This window comes from Thunnus thynnus, chromosome 2 (assembly GCF_963924715.1).
Source record: "Thunnus thynnus chromosome 2, fThuThy2.1, whole genome shotgun sequence".
Lineage (NCBI taxonomy): Eukaryota > Metazoa > Chordata > Actinopteri > Scombriformes > Scombridae > Thunnus > Thunnus thynnus.
This window is the reverse complement of record NC_089518.1, coordinates 11,572,971-11,593,352: the sequence shown is the minus strand read 5'-3', so window position 1 is coordinate 11,593,352 and position 20,382 is coordinate 11,572,971. Positions and strand designations below refer to the sequence as shown.

Sequence of the window (20,382 nt, the reverse complement as noted above, 5' to 3'; positions counted from 1 at the left end):
CTAATTCCCAGATGCTCATCAGTTTGTCCTCTGCTCTTCATTGCTCTAGTTCTCCATCTCAGCTGGCCAGATGTTGTTGTTCCTAATTGTACAAGTCTTTTCTAATTAAACTTAAAATTCAACCTCAATTTATATGTGAAGGCAAACACATATAGTGGTGTTTGTCCTTTTTTGATTAATCATTTAGACTAAAAAATGTCAGAAAATAGTGAAATGTTCATTAAAACTTCCAAGAACCAAAGGAGAAAACTTCATAATAGCTTGTTTTGTGTGACCAACCAATGTATTCAATGTAAAATGATATAAAACCAAAAAAGCAACAAATCCTCACATTTATAAGGCTGAAACCAAAAAATGTTTGGCATCTTTGCTTGATAAATGAGTTAATTAATGATGAATGAATTGACTGTAAGTGTTGGCAATGAGTTTTCTGTTGATCAACTAATCGATCAATTGCCTACTTATTATTTCAGCACTAGGTTATTTTTCATAATTTTGTCAGGGTGGAAAAGAATCTCCGTCCTGTTGGTTTTAGACAACCTTGTTGTTTTCATAAGCCTTCGCTCTTAGTGCTCCAGCTGGATGCTACAGTAGGTGTTAGGAACACTGTACAGAGAGCCTCTCTCCTCTGCCGCACCTCTCTCTCCTAAATTGTAGTAGAATATTCTCCCTCTGTTGTTTCCTCTCATTGGCCTCAGGTAGAGCTCCAGAAACCAAGGCCCTGGGTCTCGACAAGCTTGGTGTGCAACTCAACAACGAGACGGGGAAAATAGTTGTGGCCGCTGATGAATCTACCTCGGTGCCAAACATCTATGCTTTCGGCGACATTGGCGAGGTAGGCACTGTCAACAGGCGCTACACTGACAACAGGAACAGCCCTAATAACAGTCAAGATGGAATAACACTCATAATATTAGTCTTAATTTAGACTATAAAAATGAATTCTGTGCCAATGTTTCTGTTAAGCCACACCTATCACACAGTTACTGTAAATGCTTTCCATAGATTGAGCAGGCTGTGCAGAGGTCTGTCAACTCTGTGAGAGAACGAACACCAATGGAATGAAACATTAACATATATCAGCTTCAGATTTGATTTGTACCATCACAGAAATTTCAATTTTAGTTTTTTCAATACATTTCTTGATAGGAATAAATTGTCGTTGGTACTTGGGATGTAAACAAATACATTATTCGGATATGAACAGACAATGTGCTCTGAACAGACACAATTACTCAACTGTCACAATTTGTCAACGTCCCACCCCTTAGTCTTCCTCTTAGTCTTAACTCAGTTTAATTGAAACACAGACATCACACACTCTTCTATAATCAGTGAAACTCAATGGTGGCAGAATCTCTGATGTCATTTAGAAATCCATTCAGAAATTATAGGAAAGAGGAGCTCCTTATACTATCAGATCTTGATTCTTAATCATCAGTTTTAGACTTTTTCCTCAGTATCAAAGAAATCTTGGTGATTGTTGTCTGTACAGTGCAAACTGCTAGTAGCCAAAACAGTATGACTTTCCATCATGAAGATTTACCAAAATGTAAACAAATAGGCTATAGGCTAAATAAACAGATAGTATTGAGTTCAGTAGTCAGACAGTGAGGGTCATCCTCAATAATATTTTATCAGTTTTCACTGAGAGTGAAAACTGATAAAATATGCAGTGCAGCATAAAGCTTAACCGAAGTTGCACAGAAGTTGTTATTTTTACATCATGATCTGATGCATTATTGCCCAAATGAGCTATTACGACCTATTTTTTGTCAATTGTGCTCTCATTTTATAATCATAGACACTTGAATTTACATTCATCTGGGGCTCTTCTCACTAAATACACAACTAGTTACCACAACACTCCAGTGTTTCAAAAAGGAAAATCATGCAATATGGCCAAATGTAATTCCAACATATTTTTCTGGACCGTGAACAGGCACACAGCTTTTTTAGACTCAGTTTAATTTAAGACTCTTGTTTTGAAGGTAGGAATCTGCATTATTATTATTTGATATATTTAGCAACATGGTTAAAGTATTATTGTAATTTGTATATTTTGTTGGCAGCTAAACTTATATGTTCGAGGAGTTTAAATGGCACTAGACAACAGTTTAACATAGAAAATGAAGCATTCTAGACCATTTTTAATTACTTTTGATGTAGGCCCGTCCCAGATCCAGTAAATATATCTTAATATTATTTTAGTGAAAACACACATATACAGACAGTAGTCGGCACTGTAGATCTTGTTGACACTTGAGTCAGAGGTGAAATGGTAAACACGCTGACCTCCAGCTGATAATCATCTCAAGGTTCACAGCCACCAATGTGCAAACACAGTTATAATTTACCTTAAAGTTGTTTACACCATATTCATTACATCAGTTTGTTTTACTAAGATATAGGTCCATAATATTAATTAAGCTTATTATCATTTTGTCTGTGTCTGGTGTAAAGAAATAATTTGGATCAGTTCTAGATAAAAACAGTTAAATTGAGTAAAGGTTGTGTTTTTTTCCACTACATGCCTTCTAAAAATTCTAGAACCTAAAGATAAGTTTTTTAGTTTGTCGTCATTGTAAAAGTAAGGCTTTTTTTTTTGCACACATACGAGACATTTCACTCTGCCAGTGAGTGTTCGGCAGAAGACTGAATATCATGTGAGGCCTCAGATAATCATTGGCATTGGCGCTGTGTGTTCTAAGCTGAAGCAGCCGTGTTAATACTAGTTATCCCTGCTGTATGTAATGTCAGTGTTGCAGTGTTGTTTTTTCACCACAACCAGCTGTGTGCTTCCTTCCTGCCTCCCAGGCCTCATGACACACACACACATTTGCTGAGCGTCTTTTTGATTGACAGCTCGCTTTGATGAGTCGTGCTTCACCCCAATCTGTCTGTCAGCTTTTCACAGCAGCAGGAGGCTTTTTTCCTCTTTAAAATGTGAGGGTTGATATCTCGCTCAATTTGTCCACTGCGCTGTTGTTTTCTTTTCTTCTCATCGACAAATGGAGACACCTCCAGAGTGCCAAGAAATGCATTATAATGACGCATGCTGTCTGGTGTGTAAACAGTTACTGGAACACCAGAGCACACATCCACATACATGCAGAGGTGCAGGAGATGTTTTGGACAACAGGATGTGCGGTGGTAATTTAACAGGTTTAGGTCATGCCTTTAGAATTGCCCCGCAGCCCTACTGTTTCCAGCACTGTTCAGTTACACGTATGTGTGTGTGTGTGTGTGTGTGTGTGTGTGTGTGTGTGTGTGTGTGTGTGTGTGTGTGTGTGTGTCTATCTATGACTGTGTGTTTGTCTGTTTTGGCAGACATCCAGAACAACATGTCAAAAACATAGAAACAGAGATTTTTTTGAAAAAGTATGCTAGACGGTTAAAATGTTTAGCACTTGCCACTTATGTTAGGGTTAAGGTAGAACTACGTCTTATGTGTGTGTGTGTGTGTGTGTGTGTGTGTGTGTATGCCTGCATGTGTGTATGTGAGTTTGAGGTACAGTTACACTGAAATAAGCAAAGTTGTCTGTTGTTTTAGGGTCGTCCTGAACTGACCCCAACGGCCATTAAAGCAGGAAAGCTCCTCGCCCGAAGACTGACCGGTCAGAGCATAGAGCTCATGAACTACGACAATGTAAGACACACACAAACACACACATACACGCACACACTGGGACTCTGATCATTTCCCTCCATCTTTCCACAGCTTTAGAGCCTATTGTTTTATTCTTCATTTGAAGCAAATTAGAACCATTTCTCATTCTTGTGGTTGGAGTCTCTATGGACCCCCACCCTCCGCCCCCATATGGCTTATTTGATACTATGATGACTCACAGCATAAATAAGCCACATTAGGTTTCGATATTTATTTTGAGACCGCTGATGGGAGACAGTTTTACCTTTAAAATGTCTTTAATACCTATGTATACTCAAATAGTTCTCATCTTGTTATCACTGTGAGATTGTCAGAGAACAAGTACAAAATAGTCCTGCACATTACACTTTACAAAAGCACAACCTATAGGTTTTTACACTTCACTTTTTAGTGCGGATTAAACAAACTAGATTATAAAGTGTTAATTAGAGTTTTACAGGTGCTGGTTGGCAGATTTTTTAATCCTTTGGACAGAACCAGCCTCACCGTTTCCCCCTGTTTACAGTATTTATGCTTAACTAAGCTAACTGTCTCCTGGTATTATATTGATCTTGTTATCTAACTCTCTACAAGAAAGCAAATAAGCTTAGTTCCCAAAATATCTATTGCTTTAATGTTTGTTTCATTACAATGGAAAGTTTCCCTACCTCGGGGTTTGGATCATATGTGGAGTATCTTTATATAAACATGGGGCTGCTTGGGGTTTCTAAGACCGTTTATATGGATATTTTTTATATAGTTTTGATAACAAATAAAAAGGTTTTAAGTACATCTCAGTATGATATATTTATAGATTTTTATACAATATATTTGGAACTCCTGGACCTTGAAATCTAATAGTATGCCATACTCAAATATACATGGCTACATTATTATGGAATTGTTGAGGTCATGAGAAATTTGAGACTCAAAAAGTTTGAATAAAAGAGGAAAGTTTTCTAGTTCTGTTTGTGTGTGTGTGTGTGTGTGTCAGGTGCCCACCACTGTGTTCACCCCTCTTGAGTACGGCTGTGTGGGTCTATCTGAGGAGGAGGCTGAGAAGAAGCACGGAAAAGACGGCATAGAGGTATGATGGGTTGTGGTAATACTGCTGTAAGCAATGAATATCTAACTGTAAATATTTCCAGAATGAATTTTCAGTATTTTTGACAAAAAATGCTGAAACAAAATACACAGTGACTTATTTGAAATTGAATATACATTCTAATCAAACTTTTACCACTATATAGAAAATACAGTGGTTAAAAAATTGAATTATACACCAGAAAAGCCCACATTAAATAGAGAAGGTCTCAGTTAGACCTGAACCCTTAACATAGCAGTGTTTGTGGCATGAAGCATCTCAAGTACCCACAATGTTGTGAAATGCCACATAACATAAAACATAACCTTTTGGTAATGATTTAATGAGATATAATGTTTTGTCTTGGTAAATACTTGGTAAAAATTGAAATTGAAAATTTGAAACACGAAATGATTTGAAATCCAATTTTTTTTTTTTTTTTTTACTTTTTTTAAGTTGCCTGTTAGTCTTCAACTTACTGTGAAATTAAATAAATGGCTGATCTCATTGCAGGTAGAAGGAATGATTTTATTCATGTAGAAATTGCACTCTATAATATAACTTTATAAGATAACTGGTGTAGCAGACTGTGAAGTGTTGAATTAAGAGGTTTGTTTCATGAATGGCTATATGTCACACACACACAAAGAAAGTTACAGTGGCAGTGATAGAGGCTTGCTGCTGCCATCAACCTGCATTAAAAGATAGAATGTCTTCTAACCCCTAAACACACACTGAGACACGCATACAATGCATAAGCAAGCAGCTCTGTATGTCCCATTCTTGTGTACGTGAGCAGTGTGCCAGATGCTAGCCAACACCTGCACAAGGCCGTCGATAAACGCTTTAGCCGGCAAGGTGGGGCTCCTAGCTGTGACTGGCAGGCGAGCAGGAGGCCTGATTGAGGTGTGTATAGGGTGATGACAGGCGCGCAGAGATCTGAGGAGGAGCTGCGGCACCGGCCCCCAACAGCTGCATGGCCCTCAAAACTTGTGTCGGCACGCTCGTGCGTAGAATAAAACACAATACACACACGTCTTCAGTAAGGAGTTTGAAATCCATGAAATCCATCACTGTGATGAGCGAGCACTGAGATATCTATTCAGATTTCACTGTTTTTAACAGTATGCTTGAATTAGTTCTCATAAGGTTTTATGTCTGCACTGTTGTTGAGTGGTAGTCAGAATCAGATTGTGGTAATAATTTAACACACAGTATAAAAGTTAATGGGCTGTCACTTGACCATTTACCAAATATAACTACTTTTTTCTGATTTATAAAATGAAAATGAATCTGTAAAATTTATGGGTTTTTCTTTTGCTTGCATTGCATCACACAGCTCTTTAGATGAATGTTACTGTTGTTACTGTTGTTTTTAAACTAATTCTGTCATTGATGTGTTGTCGGAAATCTGTGTTGTTCTTAGTTGCTATTCACAGCCGAAGTTGATTCATTGTATTAATTACTGTTAATTATTATTATTATTATTATTCATTTTCACAACAGGAGATCATCATCGCTGCTCCCTCAGTGGTTTTGTTTGCACATTTGTAAGTTCAGCTGGTTAGAGCAAAGAACGTGGCTGTTTTGAAATCACTGTGAAATGCTGATTGGCTGTAGGCAGAATACAGAATAGAAGTGCTGAGAACTGGGGCTCACAGTAACATACTCCGTATCATTTCTCCTGTTTATATTGTATGATTTGCCCTCTGTGTTTGTCTGTGCAGGTCTACCATGCATTCTACAAGCCCCTGGAATTCACTGTTGCAGAGCGCGATGCCAGCCAGTGTTACATTAAGGTAGGGTTAAACTGTTTAGTGAATTTATTATATAATAGGTGTCTTAGCAGATTTTGTTTGCAGATTATACACCATGTAATGTAGTTATTTGTACTGTGTGTTCATCTAAGTGACGGTTCCTGTAGCAGATTGGTGGGGGTCAGATTGCTGCTCAAAAACACTTTGAGAGAGACTGATTTAAGAAATGAAATAGTCTGAATAGCCTAACCAATCCTTGGCAATGCTTTATTTACTCATCTGTAGCTAGTGTGTCAGCTTCGGGATCCACCAAAGTTACAAAAATGATCCTAAAAGTTGATGGTTGGTTTGACAAATATACCAGCCACAGCCAAAAGCAGAAAAACAAGTGTAGAGTACAGAGCAACCACTAACACCTCTTTGGCTTCAGCTGCTGGATATAAATCTGATTTCTTGCCTCTTTAGGTAATTTGCGAACAAAGTGGAGACCAGAAAATCCTGGGTCTGCACTTCACTGGTCCAAATGCTGGAGAAGTCACACAGGGCTTTGCTATGAGCTTCCAGTAAGTTACTCTAATTAAATCATAGATTTTAAGGTAAAGGTAAGGTTAGGTAAATGTTGTATTTTTAGTGCATTAATGCCTTATGGAAACAACCATCCAAATAATGATGGTGTTGAGCTGGTGTTTTAACTATCATAAAGTCATTAGGATGTGCAGGATGTCTGTCACACTCAACACACATGCATTTAGAGTGCAATACATTATACTTCCTTTGTTACAGCAAACCAAAACTGAACACATGAAAAGTTGTTTTCAGCCATGGTGTTTCAGGAGATCTCCCTTTTGTCAGTTTAATTTGAAAATAATACATTGTGTCATTAAGGCACTAGTGGTATGTTGTGCAAGCTAGCTTTTACTTGCTTATCCATATGATGCCTGCTTGGAGGACCACAAAGGAGGAGTCACAGATAGTCATTTTAATATTCTCTCTAATATTATGCTGCAATAGTAATAATATTACTGCAAGAGTCTAATTTAAAAGCAGCTTTTTTTAAAAAACAAAGTCTTCTTCTATTCCTTGTAATAAATTATTTGTAATCTGAAATTCATCAGAATTTCTTATCACTTCCAGCAGCCGCAGACACAAACTTTAGTTCAAAATGTTTGTCCCCATTTGGGGAGGACAAACATACTCTTACAAAATGATAAATAGCATGAAATTAAAAGAAAATACGGGACTTATTAAATAATTGTAGATAAGACAGAATAGATGTCACTGTCAAATAAAATGTAGATAAGGACTTTTGTACTAGTAAGACTCTTCAAACTATTAATTAATAACTCAATATCAGTACCACAGCACATGCAGATGATGATGCAGAAATAATGAAAGGCAGTTTGATCAGAAGCAACCTGAATGAACTCTCTGTGTGTCTGTGTGTGTCACAGGTGTGGGGCAACATATTCCCACCTGCTGAAGACAGTAGGCATCCACCCAACCTGTGCTGAGGAGCTGATCAAGATCAACATCACTAAACGCTCCGGCTTGGACCCCACAGTCACTGGCTGCTGAGGTTAAAGCGCCTCGGTCTCTGAACGCTAGTGAGCACACAGGGTCCCTCAGTGATAGTAGAAAGAGGTTAGTTTGGCCCCCATTATAACCTGGGTTTATTCTGCTCTCTCTTTGTCCCTCTCTTTCTATGTGGCCCCCGAACTGGCCCCCAGTTTCTCAGTGCTCTCTAGGGTTTGTGCTGTAGCTCCTGTGCCAGTCATGCAGGTCATCACTGGTTGCCCAGGTTAGTGTCACTGACAGCTCGTGATAACTAAGACGATGATTATTCCCCCTACATGCAAGTTGTGTATGTATACTCTAAAAGCACAGGGCTATAGATCAGGTTAGTAAATCCTTGGCTGTGGAACAAGCGTCTTTTAAATAAACACGCTCATCAATCAGGATTAAGGCCTGCGCTCAGGGTTTTGTTGAAATCATACGAGAAATGTGGACCGGGCCCTAACGTTTTTCTGAATATATATTCTGCAAATATTGTTGTTTCTCCGGCTGTACTTCCTGTCCATTAGTCTTGGAGGTGACACATACCATACCCCCCTACTCACTGCCCCCCATGACACTGATGGATGGCCCCAGGGCCGTCGCCGCAGTGACACCGCCCCATTTCCCATGGACACACACAAACAGTCAGCGGGCCGCCTGTCAGTCAGCCAGCATAGACCTGGCCAGGGAGCCCCGGCTTCTTGAGGGCCCAGCAGAGTCCAGCAGACCTCTTCCTCTTCCTCCCATGCCCTTCTCCCTCCAAATGCATGAAAGAATACAGCAGGACTACAAACATGTGCTGTCAAAAGCCATGTGGGTGCCACAGCCCAGGCACAGGGTGATCCTACTCATCGATGGCATTATACTGTGCTGAGAGCGCTGCTACAGTTACACTACTTAGCCTCACCCAAAGGTGGCACTGTTGCCCTCCAGTTCTCCTGTCTTTCTGAGCCAAGAGAGACAGGATAAAGTAGTCACTGGATAAAACATAAGCCTGAATACATTCAGGCTGCACATTTAATCCCTTTAATCCCTATCAAAGATATGTGCTTTTGGATGAAGTTGGAAAACAGACTGGCTTTATTGGTGCCGAACTGATAAGGGTTATCTGTTGTGTATTTACATGGATGGCAGGTTAGCCCTCAAGAGTCATCACCTTTGAAGATAAGGCAAGTTGTATATATCAATAATGCAGTAATAGACCCCCCCCTCCCCGTTTGCCAAAGTGCTCAAATGTTCATCCTGCTGGCTGTGCTGGACATCTTCAACCAATCTTGGGTTTATTAAGTAGAAGAGGAGGAGGAGGGCTGTCAATAAAGCGGGTTGCTACAGAAATTGGGGGACCTGAGAGGAGACTGGCGGGTGTAGTTTATTTTTATTTGAAGTCTAATCTGCCCAGTCTGATTAATGATTCTGATGAGGGGAGTGACAGCGTGCCAGGAGATGGAGAGAGGAGAAAGAGAGAGCGGGCTACCAGGTTTATTTGGACCTGGGCCGGAGGAGAAAGAGCCGAGTTTCAGCCCGGTTAGGGAGGGAAGGGGGGGGGGGATTCCTGTGTGCTCTGTTCAGGGCCGAGGTGCTGACTGAAGGACCCTGACCTCCACTCAGCAGGAACAGCTTGACTCTATCACTTAGAGCACAGAGGGCTCACATGCTCCGGCACTGCACGGCAGAGGCCGAGGGGGCTGCGGGTGGAGGGGGGGTGTAGGATGGCCATGGGACTGACAGAGCCAACCAACACAATACCGAGCGGTAGCGGCGTGTTTGCCCTGGGTAATTGAGTCTATGTTCCTGTGCTTAACGAGCCACTTCAGAGACCCCAGGGTGGGCCCAAGGCAACGTGAGGGAAGTCATTGAGGCCATCGGTGTAACTGTAATGTCTGTTTGCTTTTTACCCTCTACTTCCCCTCTGCTTTCTCTCACCTAGTCATTCTAGTTATTTTATACACAGTACAGTATGGCTTTCATGCACACAACATGAGACTCTGTTTTTCAATTGTTTAAAATGACATATCAGTCTAATTTGGATGATGTTAATTGTTGTTCATGCACTCCAGGCCTAAGACTTGACCAGCGAGCCTCAGCTGTGCCCCACAGGGGGGGTCAGGGTTCAACTTTCAGGTCGGCCAGCTAATGATGACCTGCACTAAAACCCAAAACTGGGGAGTGCAGGCCTGATGTCACCTGGCTGCCAACTTTAGTAGTTGTGAATAGAGTAGTGTAATTTTCCATTAAAGCTTTGTTATACATAATTTATATGTAAAGTAATCACACACTGGAATGCACAGTGTCACTATTAAAGTAATGATGTCCACTGATTGAGTGCCTTGTGTCCTACATGGGTGACTGCATGGTCGCTTGTATCTCTGAGTCTAGGGGCATACATGTATACATAAACATATAGCACTTGTGTGTATGGTAAGATTCCTTTTTTACAGAACTGTGTTCATTATGTAAAAGATGTACATACTTACTGAGTAGATGGAACTGATACCTGTGTTGCAGAACGAAAATAAAAGTGTAATGCAGCAAAAAAAAAAGCATAAACATAAACACAATAGTTTGACATTTTGGGAAATTATTCTTTTTCTTGCACAGTTAGATGAGAAGATAGATACCACTGTAATGTTTTGTACAATAAATATGAAGCCACAGCCAGGAGTCGATTAGCTTAGCACAAACACTGGAAACAGGGGTAAATAGCTAGCCTGGCTCTGTCCAAATGTAATAAAAACAGGGCATGCGGGTCTATTTTTTGGCTGAGCGTGGTCACTTCGTTAGGTTGCCAGGTAACCAGCCTAGTCTTGCACATAACACTCAGTCAAACCACAACATGTCATTTTTACACTTAGATTTTAGTACAGATTAAACAAATGAGATATGACATTAGAGGTGCTGGTAGGTAGATTTTATTACTTATGGACAGAGCCAGGCTAGCTGTTTGCCCTTGTTTCCAGTCTTTGTGCTAAGCTAAGCTAACCATCTGCTGGTGGTGGCTTGATATTTACTGTACAGACATGAGGGTGGTATTTATCCTTTCCTCTATTTCTCAGCAAGCAAGTGAATATGCAAACTTCCCAAAATGCCAAACTATTTTTTTTAAAGAAAATTGCATTTTCACAGCATTATACAGGTGTCCAGAAAACCACTGACCATGTCAATGTTAATATGCATCTCTGTGGATCTGTACAAGTTTATCTTAAAACATGCTACATGGCTCAGCCTTCATATTAAGCAGTGTCACCAGGGGTGGTCACACTTTGACCCTGAGTCGTCTCTGCTGACAGGCAGCTCTGCTATGCGGCCCTGTCACTCAACCCTCTGCACCAACAATGGAAGAAATTCCAGTGTGTTTGTTTGGTTAAGGACAGAGCTCTCTGAAACCCCTGAACCTCCTCAGGATCCACAGCAGCCTCACTCACCCTGAGAATGAAGACGGTGTCAGTCCTAACCCAGACAGCAGGAGTAAAGTTCACCCACCGTCTCAAGAATAGTCAGCCCCATTTAGCAATTGTGTCTCTTATGTCCCTCCACAATGGAGCAAACAGGCTAAATCCACCTTGAAATGCACTTAGTAGAACATGTCAACATGTCAAGGTACGCTCGGTCCTATGCTCTGTCTTAATCCAGCCCCATTGAATACTGACAGTTGTCTGTGAGTCAGACATTCATAAGGCCCTTTGTCACTTCAGGTCTTGAGCCGTAGCAGCCACGCGGGAAGAGGAGAACCCTCAGACACACGTTAAAACACACATGTTGGGTAGACAGTCCTGCAGCCGGCCTAAAAGCCTCAGGAGGAGGAGAAACCGATACATACCTTGTGTAAACATCAGCGAAAAAATGACGCTATGAACAGAAAAGGCTCAACTGAGGTGAGGATTATCCCTGAGAAATGAATAGGGGCCAATTATGACTGCTCTGTTGTACTGCCAGTATCTGGCTCAAGAGCTGTCAGCCTGAGATGCCTGCAGGGCCCGGACGGGGTGCGGTGGCTGGGGATGGGGTCCTCAGGAGGCTTGATGTAGAAAAGGCACCCTCAGACTGGTAAGCCAAGGTGAGTCTCCAAACTGGTCTGTTAGATTTTGGTGCTTTCTTTCTCATCTGGCCTCCCAAGTTCAAGACAATTAGCTCAAAGAACCCAGTGAAGCTAAGCACTAAGCCTAATGGTAGGCTCACAAAAACAACCATGGGAACAAGGGTGTTGAGGTGGGGTTGTATGCTTTCACTGTTATCTGTTGTAGAAATGTACACAGTTCACAGACACCACCTTCTTCACTTTCTTTCTGGGACTCTTCAGGCCAAGGACACATTTTTATTTCTGACTCCCCATCAGGAATGTCAAGGTTGTCTTGCTTGTTTCACAGGTCTAAAGAGTACATATTTTATTTAGCTACAACTGTTGCTTCTAGAAAGATTCAGTCAACAAGTAACCTCACCTTCTTGACTTCTCATTCAACCACAAACACTGAGAAAAAGGTCAGCTCTTGTCAGAGTGGGGTCCTGTTGGTAGCCCAGTAGAGGTGAGGGCCTGTGAAATGAGCTTATCTGACCCCTGATAAGAACAGGATACCCTCAGGAATGGTCTAAATTCAATACACATGGCTGCTGCAGCAGCCTTTATCTGAGGGGATGTAGGTGTTTGAAAAGGAGCTAGCTGTAGCACTGTGTAGAATACTAGTGCCAGTGGCCAACAGTGAAAAAGGGTGTACAACAATGTCATAGTTTGTGGTTTTGATACCCAGACATCACTAAGAGAGCAATTACAATCAGCAACCTCAACTCCTAAATCATTTAGTCAGGTCTTTCGCCACACAGGAAGCTGTCTTATTACCTCTGGAAGCTGCACAGAGATTTATTGAGCTGATGTTTGATGACAGCATACAACAAAGGGACATTGCTTGTGTGCATATGCATGCCAAACCACGCTGATTGGGTCAATAGCAGTCTGCTTGCAAATTAACACAACACATACTCTGATATTTTGGATCCAAACATGTTCGGGCTATATTTGGACTCGCAGATTTATGATTATTATTGTTATTGCACATCTAACAACCTCTTAATCATTGTCTGATCAGCTACACTTTTTTCATCAAAACAGATGACATGGTTTACATTATTTGCTCAATTAATTTAATTCACTACCACCTTGTTTTCTTAGCTTGAATGAATAAACTGAACCAGGATTAAGTTATAAATTTAGAACTACTGTAATCAGACTAATGCCGGCCTTATACCAAACCACGTTTCAAGCGATCTCACTGTCACAGACAAATTTCCAGTGTCGGAATAAAATCATCAGAGTTTGCAAGAGTTGTGGTGTGCTCCTGTCATCTTGATTGCTTGGTGTAAGGTGCTCATAAAACTCTGACAGTCTGAGCTGTCTTAAAGTGCAGTGTGTAGAATTTAGTGGCATCTATTGGAACAGACTTGGCAGCAATGGAATATAATATTCATAAGTATGTTTTAATTAGTGTATAACCACCTGAAAATAAGAATTGTTGTGTTTTTGTTACCTTAGAATGAGCCCTTTATATCTACATAGAGAGCAGGTCCTCTATCACAAAACCCACCATGTTGTATCATCATGTTCCTACAGTAGCCCAGAATGGACAATCCAAAAAATCAAACAGGTTTCATATTATCGGACGTTTTTAGTCTTGTCTCATGCAAATAGTGAAGTTCAATCACGTGAACATTGCCAACAACCAATAGGTGCCCTCTCTCCAGCACCAAACAAGAAGCAGCAAACAGGGTAGATGGTAAACGTGGTGGGGACTCCAAGGAGGCGCAAGAACATGAACAAATCTTGGTTCTCTTTGATTGTGGAAAAGGAAGAGAAACTGGTGGAGTTGTGGAGTGAACAAAAGTGCCTCTTTAACATGGCCTCCCACTTGTACCACAATAGAGTGGAGAAGGAAAAAAAATGTGGACAGAAATTGGTGCAGCCCTGGGTTTTCAGAGCAAACCACTACACACACAAGGGCAGCTGTGGCCAAAAGCTGCTTCTGTTTCTGCTCATCTGTTCAACAGTTTTTCTTCATGTAAATTTGCACCAGGAATAGGATGGGAAATAATCTCAAAATGAATCTAGATGTAGTCTTATAAACAGTGACCCTGCAAGATCCCCAGTATTTGCGTCGGTGACTATAAACTCAGTGACTTATGACACATTGTCTTTAGATGTGAGAGGGTGTCAGACTTTGGTCTTTTCAAAGTCTTCTAGTGTATGGTAGGCATAAGTCAAGAACTGCTTGTGAATCAGCCAGATAATAATGTTTTATAGCAAGAAAATACAGAATGCAAGTTCTGTATCAGTGTGATGACACTAGGTTTATACAAGTAACTAACAAGTACAAGTACTAAAGGTTGCAATTAATTCAGATTCACTGTGTGGTATTTGTAGCAATGCTAGCTGCATGGCACCACTTTGGTCCAGACTGAAAATCTTAACAACTTGATTTAATGAATTGCCATAAAATTTGATACAGACATTCATAATATCTAGGGAATGAATCCTACAGACTTGTCCTCTACCCCTGAAATGAGATTGACATTTGTGGTTATTAGAAAAAATGCCTCAATGATAGATGCCATGAAATGGCAATCCAGATTTGCCCCTTAGGAGAAGTTGTGACAACTTTGGTGGTTGCTTAACTTTTCATCCAGTAGCACTATATTCAGATCAAAATCTCAGTATGTTCGTACTAATTAGCAAATGTTAGCATGCTAACATGCTAAACTAAGATGATAAACATTATGTTAGCGTTTAGCTTAAAATACCACTCAGACTGTGTTTCAGTCCTGACGTTAAGCTAAACTTGATGTCTAGTCTTACCAAGAATAGGCTAATCTGAATGGATACGATTCCATGATAACTTAGGTCAGTTTTATTTAAACCTTAAATTTCTTGAAAAAGATTAAAAAAAACAAAAAAAACTGGCTCACCTTATTTTATTAAATACCTTTCTGATGTTTGATATGATGCACTGTGTTACATATTCATTTATGACTAGACAGTACTACACAGGCTATTACCCTGATTTTAATGTAACTGGCTTTCAAAAATATCCTTACTGTCATTGTATTGTCCTACAGATTGAAGGCTGACAGAATTCTAAGGTTTTGGAAGCCCCAGTGCTTGAGTTATGATAAAAATCTTGGGAACCCATTTATGGAAAATGTAAAAAATCTTTAACAAATATCAGCTATTGATGGCTGAATGTAAAGAAATGTGTTGTTGCTATATTGGTCAAACCCTAGAATTGATGGAGACAATCAGCTTAACATGCCACTGCACAGAAAACAGCAAACTACTTTGTTCCACTTCCTAAAGGTTTTCCCAAACACTGGCGGAGAAGAGAAATCATCAGTATCAACACTGAGTTGACAGTTTCCTTCTGAATGTCTGCTCTGGGGCTCTGGTGTTATCAGTGTGAGTCACATCACATAAATCAAAGTATACCTTCCAGTGTCATGACGGCTTCCCACTCGGCAGCCAAAACATCTGGCTGGAGCTTCAAGGAGAGATATTGCCATTCCCACTGATGGCTTGGCCTGTCCATAAACATGCACGTACACACACACACACGGGCTGAGCTGCAGGGACCGACCTGTCATGTGATGCAGATGGACTGCATGTTGGGCTCGCCCTGCGGCTGCTGTCGATGCCTCTCTGATTGATTCTGTCTTTCCTGTTTAGCCAATAAAAACTCCATGTGGTGGTACGAGCGGCTTGTGAATGAATCACATACTACACATTCTGCATTCATTGAGTATCTGGAGCTCACAGTTATGCCTGCCTGTGTTTATTTGTTGGTCACTGATCTGATGAGAGGTGGCTTGCGTGGTATGTTTTGTATGTATGTGTGTGTGTCTGTTTGTATGAGGTGGGGGCAGGTGGGAATGTGGATGCGTGGGTGTGTCGGCAACATGAGCTCACTTGTGTATGGCTTGTATTTGTCTGTCCAGACTTAATGCATGTGTGTGTGAGTGCCAGTGTGTGAGTATACTGTAAGCATGCATTCAGTGCAAATGAATACTCCCTAAAAATAAAGTAAAAATAATAGTACACGTACACACTCAGAGACCAATGTATATATAACCAGCTCAGTAATTAGTCTTCACAAAGTAACCTTTGGCCTTAATGTCATCGTGTAGGACAAATGAAGTAGGAGCGAAATGAAGACTGGTTATTACTGTATGTGGAGGCGTCTGCTGTAAGAGGAGACATGGCATGCGTCACTGCTCACTGATCTGGGTTCTGTCCACCCAAAGGCATTTTTAAACCATCTCTATCTTTGTTCCTTTTGCTCTTCAAGTTGACTTGGGTCTCCAGATGATAATATACAAACTCCTAGCTGATGGAGTAATGGCAAAAATATATTTTTGACCCCTCACTGATGACTACCAGCTTTTTTTCATAAAAATATGTAATCACCTAAATGCCAAAAGATTTAACTTATCTATCTAAGAATTAAGAAAATGATTGCCACATATAAAACCTGGCGCTGAACAATTTAAAACTCTAAAACTTTTTGGTATATATTTAAAGGACTAGTTTGATATTTGGTAAATATTCACTTATTGCTGAGAGTCAGCTAGCTTAGCATGGCACAAAAACAGGAAGCAGAGGGAAACAGCCAGCCTAGTCTCTTCAAAGTTAAAGTTTGTTTGTGTTTGGATCAAAAAAGAGACCCAACATGTTAATTAGTGAGCTTTAGAGGTTTTGGCAGGAATCTTTTTCAAATTTTGTGCAAAGCTAGGTTAGCTTCCCCTTGCTCCCATATTTAAGCTCGACTAAGCTAATCAAGCCTCTTGGCTCCAGTTCAATATGAATGTACATGACACTGCTATAAATGTTCTCATCTAACTCTCAAGAAACTGAAAATTAAGTATATTTATTAAAAAGTTGAAGGCAAATTTTTGTACCAGAAACATGGCCACTACTACTTTTAATAGTAAGTTGAATTTGTGCATCATTTTGTGACATCAAACTGTCTATAGAAAGCCTTTAACCATAGAGTCAAATTGTACAGTCACAGTGTGTGTGATATTGAGCAAAATTGTTTCACCACATACAGTAGACCATTGTTAGCAATGCTCACCAATGCTAAAACCAGTCTGAAGCCAGTTTAATCAGTAAATTAACTGGTGACCATGTAGCATAAAAAATGCTTAGCCTACTCCTCTGTGTAACATTAGGGCTCAAGATAATAACATTTTCTTGCCTGCTGCCCCAGTGGACGTGACCATGAGAAATAGCTTCATCATTAAAGAGGAGTTTCAAAAGGAACTGATAAGAATATTAACTTGAGAAACTGGGTGCTTCCCCCTTCTTTACTGTTCCAAGGGAGGATGGTTCAGCAGTACTGATAATGGTTGTGCATCTGCTTTCTCCTTCCCCGCTAGATACTGATTCATTAAAATCTTGTTTTGCTCTATACTCCTTAAAGTGTCAGGCAGGCCAGTCACTCCTCGCCCACACTGAGATCTCTCCATTCACACCTGCAAAGATGCCCAAGGAAAACATGAGCTGCAGGGGCCTCCCCATCATGATATGACACACGCACATCCAACGCATACTCCCATATGCAGTATCTTCTCCTTCTGTTCTGATAACTTAATGCATACTCACCCAATGACACGTACGCTTGTGTGTATCCAAGAGTAAAGTGCCATACTTAAGGGAACGTTAAAAGGACAATCCATCTGTTTTGTTCATTGTTAGTGAATTTTCTAAGTCTGGATGATAACTTCTGAAGCATAGAACATGACCTCATGTCAATATGTTTCCACATGTAACTTACTATAAGAAATATTTTAACTATCAAAAACATTAACACTTCAGTTTTTGCTGTCATTCCCCACACTTCATGATTACTCTGGTGGAACTTGCAGTGATCACTCAGATACAGTTTCTTGTAGTTTACCACCATCCTTGTTTGCACGTTCTTGTCCACATAAAATGGTTGAACAGAAACATCACATTAAAAATGACTCAGTATCATTGTAGCTGCTGTAATGCATGCAAAATGCAAAAAATGTTTGATATTCACCACTCCTGATGCAAATTTTCAATCATGTGCGGTAAATATAAGGGCCAGGTCCTTCTGATGAAGTAAACATTTTTCATCTTATGATATTACTATATTCCATTGTAATAATGTCCTCATACAAACTTCTGAACAAAGTTACAAGTTCATGGCTTAATGGGTTCAGAAAGTGAGCCCATTTTGTAGTCATTGTTGGATTGTGAAATACATTTCTTCACCGTCCCTTTCCATAATAGTTTTTTTGGAAAATACGCTTGTTCACTTTCCAGCTGACAGTTAGATGAAAAGATTGAAACCACTCTCAAATGAGAAGGGTTTCAATTTTCCCATCTAACTCTGGGCAAGATGCAAATACATTTATTTTCCAAAATGTTGAACTCTTCTTTTAACAAACTTTTTGGGACTTTTGCTTGAATAAAGGTCCAATATACACACTTAAATAATTGAATACTTCTTTATTACTTATTGTTTGGTGTTCCTCTTATATCCCTTCCCCTAATCTTAAAAGTAAACAGAAAAGTATATACTCTATATCATTGTATATTTTTCTCATGTCACTGTAATGCCCTGTATTTCAGTAAAGTAAAAATTCCTCCTGCTCATCAGTGTCCACACTATGTATCCATTACTTTAGGACTGTCTCGGGAGACTTAAAAGCACTGTATAGTGTTCCTCCCTGGAGTTTTGCCTTCCACGGTGTACAGCCCTTTACCTCACCATGATGAGAGAGGAGCCTGGTGAAGGAGTGCCAGCTGACTGAATCGTAGCACTCCCATCTATTTCTATCTCTCTGTGGTCTGGCTGCTGCTCAGACTGACCCACAGCCTTTCTAATTTGGTGATGAGCTGTAAAGTGACCTACCTGCCCCCACGACCAGGCGGCTGGAGTGAGAGTGAGATTCCAGGGATTTCCTTACCAGCCAGTCTCGTTGGTTGGGTGGACGATACTGTATACACACCCCAACCCCAGCACACCTCTCCATCCCTGTTCCACCTCCTCGGACCCACGGGGAGACCAAGGCACTATGGCTCTCAAGTGCACCCTGGCATTGTCCCGTACACCCTCTCCGCCCCTGGGTAAGCTGAGATGCCAGGAATAATTGATGACAATGTAGGCCATGGTATCTCTCCAGGCAGGGCAGCAGACACGTTCTCCTACCTCCTGCTGAGGGGTTACAGTTCTGCCACCTCCATTTGCACTAATTGGTTTAAACTCACTGCTGCTCTACAACTTAGACTCGCCTTTTTATGTATGTCATCAAGTGCTTATGTATTTGATCTATCTCATTACGGAATTAGATACAGTAAGTAATCCTCCTCCACTCTAAATCCAAAATATTGTATGTCTCATTTAGCATAATGGTATGTCTGGGAGGTGAGAATAAGCAGTTTCACATTAAAATTAACGTGCTGCACCCCAATAAAACACCAAATTTCTATGACTGGGTTGTTGCATAGGCAGCTTGGAACAAAATATTACATTTACTTGCCTAAATAAAATCAGGAGTATGTGAAGCATTTCCACTCCCTGTTTTTTAAAGTCTCTATCTCTATCTTTTGGGGCGTTTTAATGTTGCTTGGACTTGATTATTTAGATTTCAGACCCACTGTGCTCTACATGCTATATGCAACCTGTCCCACTGATCCACCTGTATTCCTTATTGTTTCATTTTGGAGTGCAGGGGGACTGGTTGACTTTAATCCATAGCCACAGAAGAGGTTTAAAACACTCTGGTTTCATCTAATCTTCTAGCTCAGACCTAGCCAAGCTTGAAACCCGCTTTCTCCATGATAGGAATGGACAAATAAAGGTCTCTCCCAGCACTCGCATGAAAGGAGTCTGTGTGCTCTGTGGATTAGGGCCCTGTGTTTTCTCTGTCTCTCTTTTCTCAATTAGACTGAAAAGGATGAAAAAAGGGACTCTCCTGTTCATGCAGTATTGTACGACTGTGCGAGTCGTATAGTTGTCGTTTGGTTGTGATGAGTCTTTAAGGTTGTGTTTGATGGACTATTAAAGAAGTGGCAGGAAATGAAAAGGGCCCAACATCTGAGGTGTTAGTATTTTCAAAGTTTTAGTGAGCCTAAACTCTCCAATTCTTCTATTATCTTCTAATCAATAGAAAATACACATTTTATGTCAGCTAATTACAGCCATCTTAAGGAGATCATTGTGGGGTGTTTTCTTTTGTGTACTTTTTTCTTAAATTAGCTGTTATGTATTTATTCATTTTTGGTATACATTATATTTTATTGTTCAATGGATTAGCTGTGTCCTTAATAAAGT

General features: G+C 40.4%; 1 protein-coding gene across 1 annotated transcript in view; it reads left to right on the top strand.

Annotated features, from left to right (window-relative positions):
* Window positions 1-10,362, top strand: part of txnrd2.2 (thioredoxin reductase 2, tandem duplicate 2) — a 29,358-nt gene extending 18,996 nt beyond the window's left edge. The window contains exons 12-17 of the mRNA XM_067603066.1: window positions 699-835; window positions 3,554-3,649; window positions 4,644-4,736; window positions 6,461-6,532; window positions 6,956-7,053; window positions 7,942-10,362. Of these exons, the coding sequence (XP_067459167.1) occupies window positions 699-835; window positions 3,554-3,649; window positions 4,644-4,736; window positions 6,461-6,532; window positions 6,956-7,053; window positions 7,942-8,065 (620 nt within the window). The 3' untranslated portion in view covers window positions 8,066-10,362. The remainder of the gene's footprint in view (window positions 1-698; window positions 836-3,553; window positions 3,650-4,643; window positions 4,737-6,460; window positions 6,533-6,955; window positions 7,054-7,941) is intronic.
* Window positions 10,363-20,382: the final 10,020 nt, after the last annotated feature.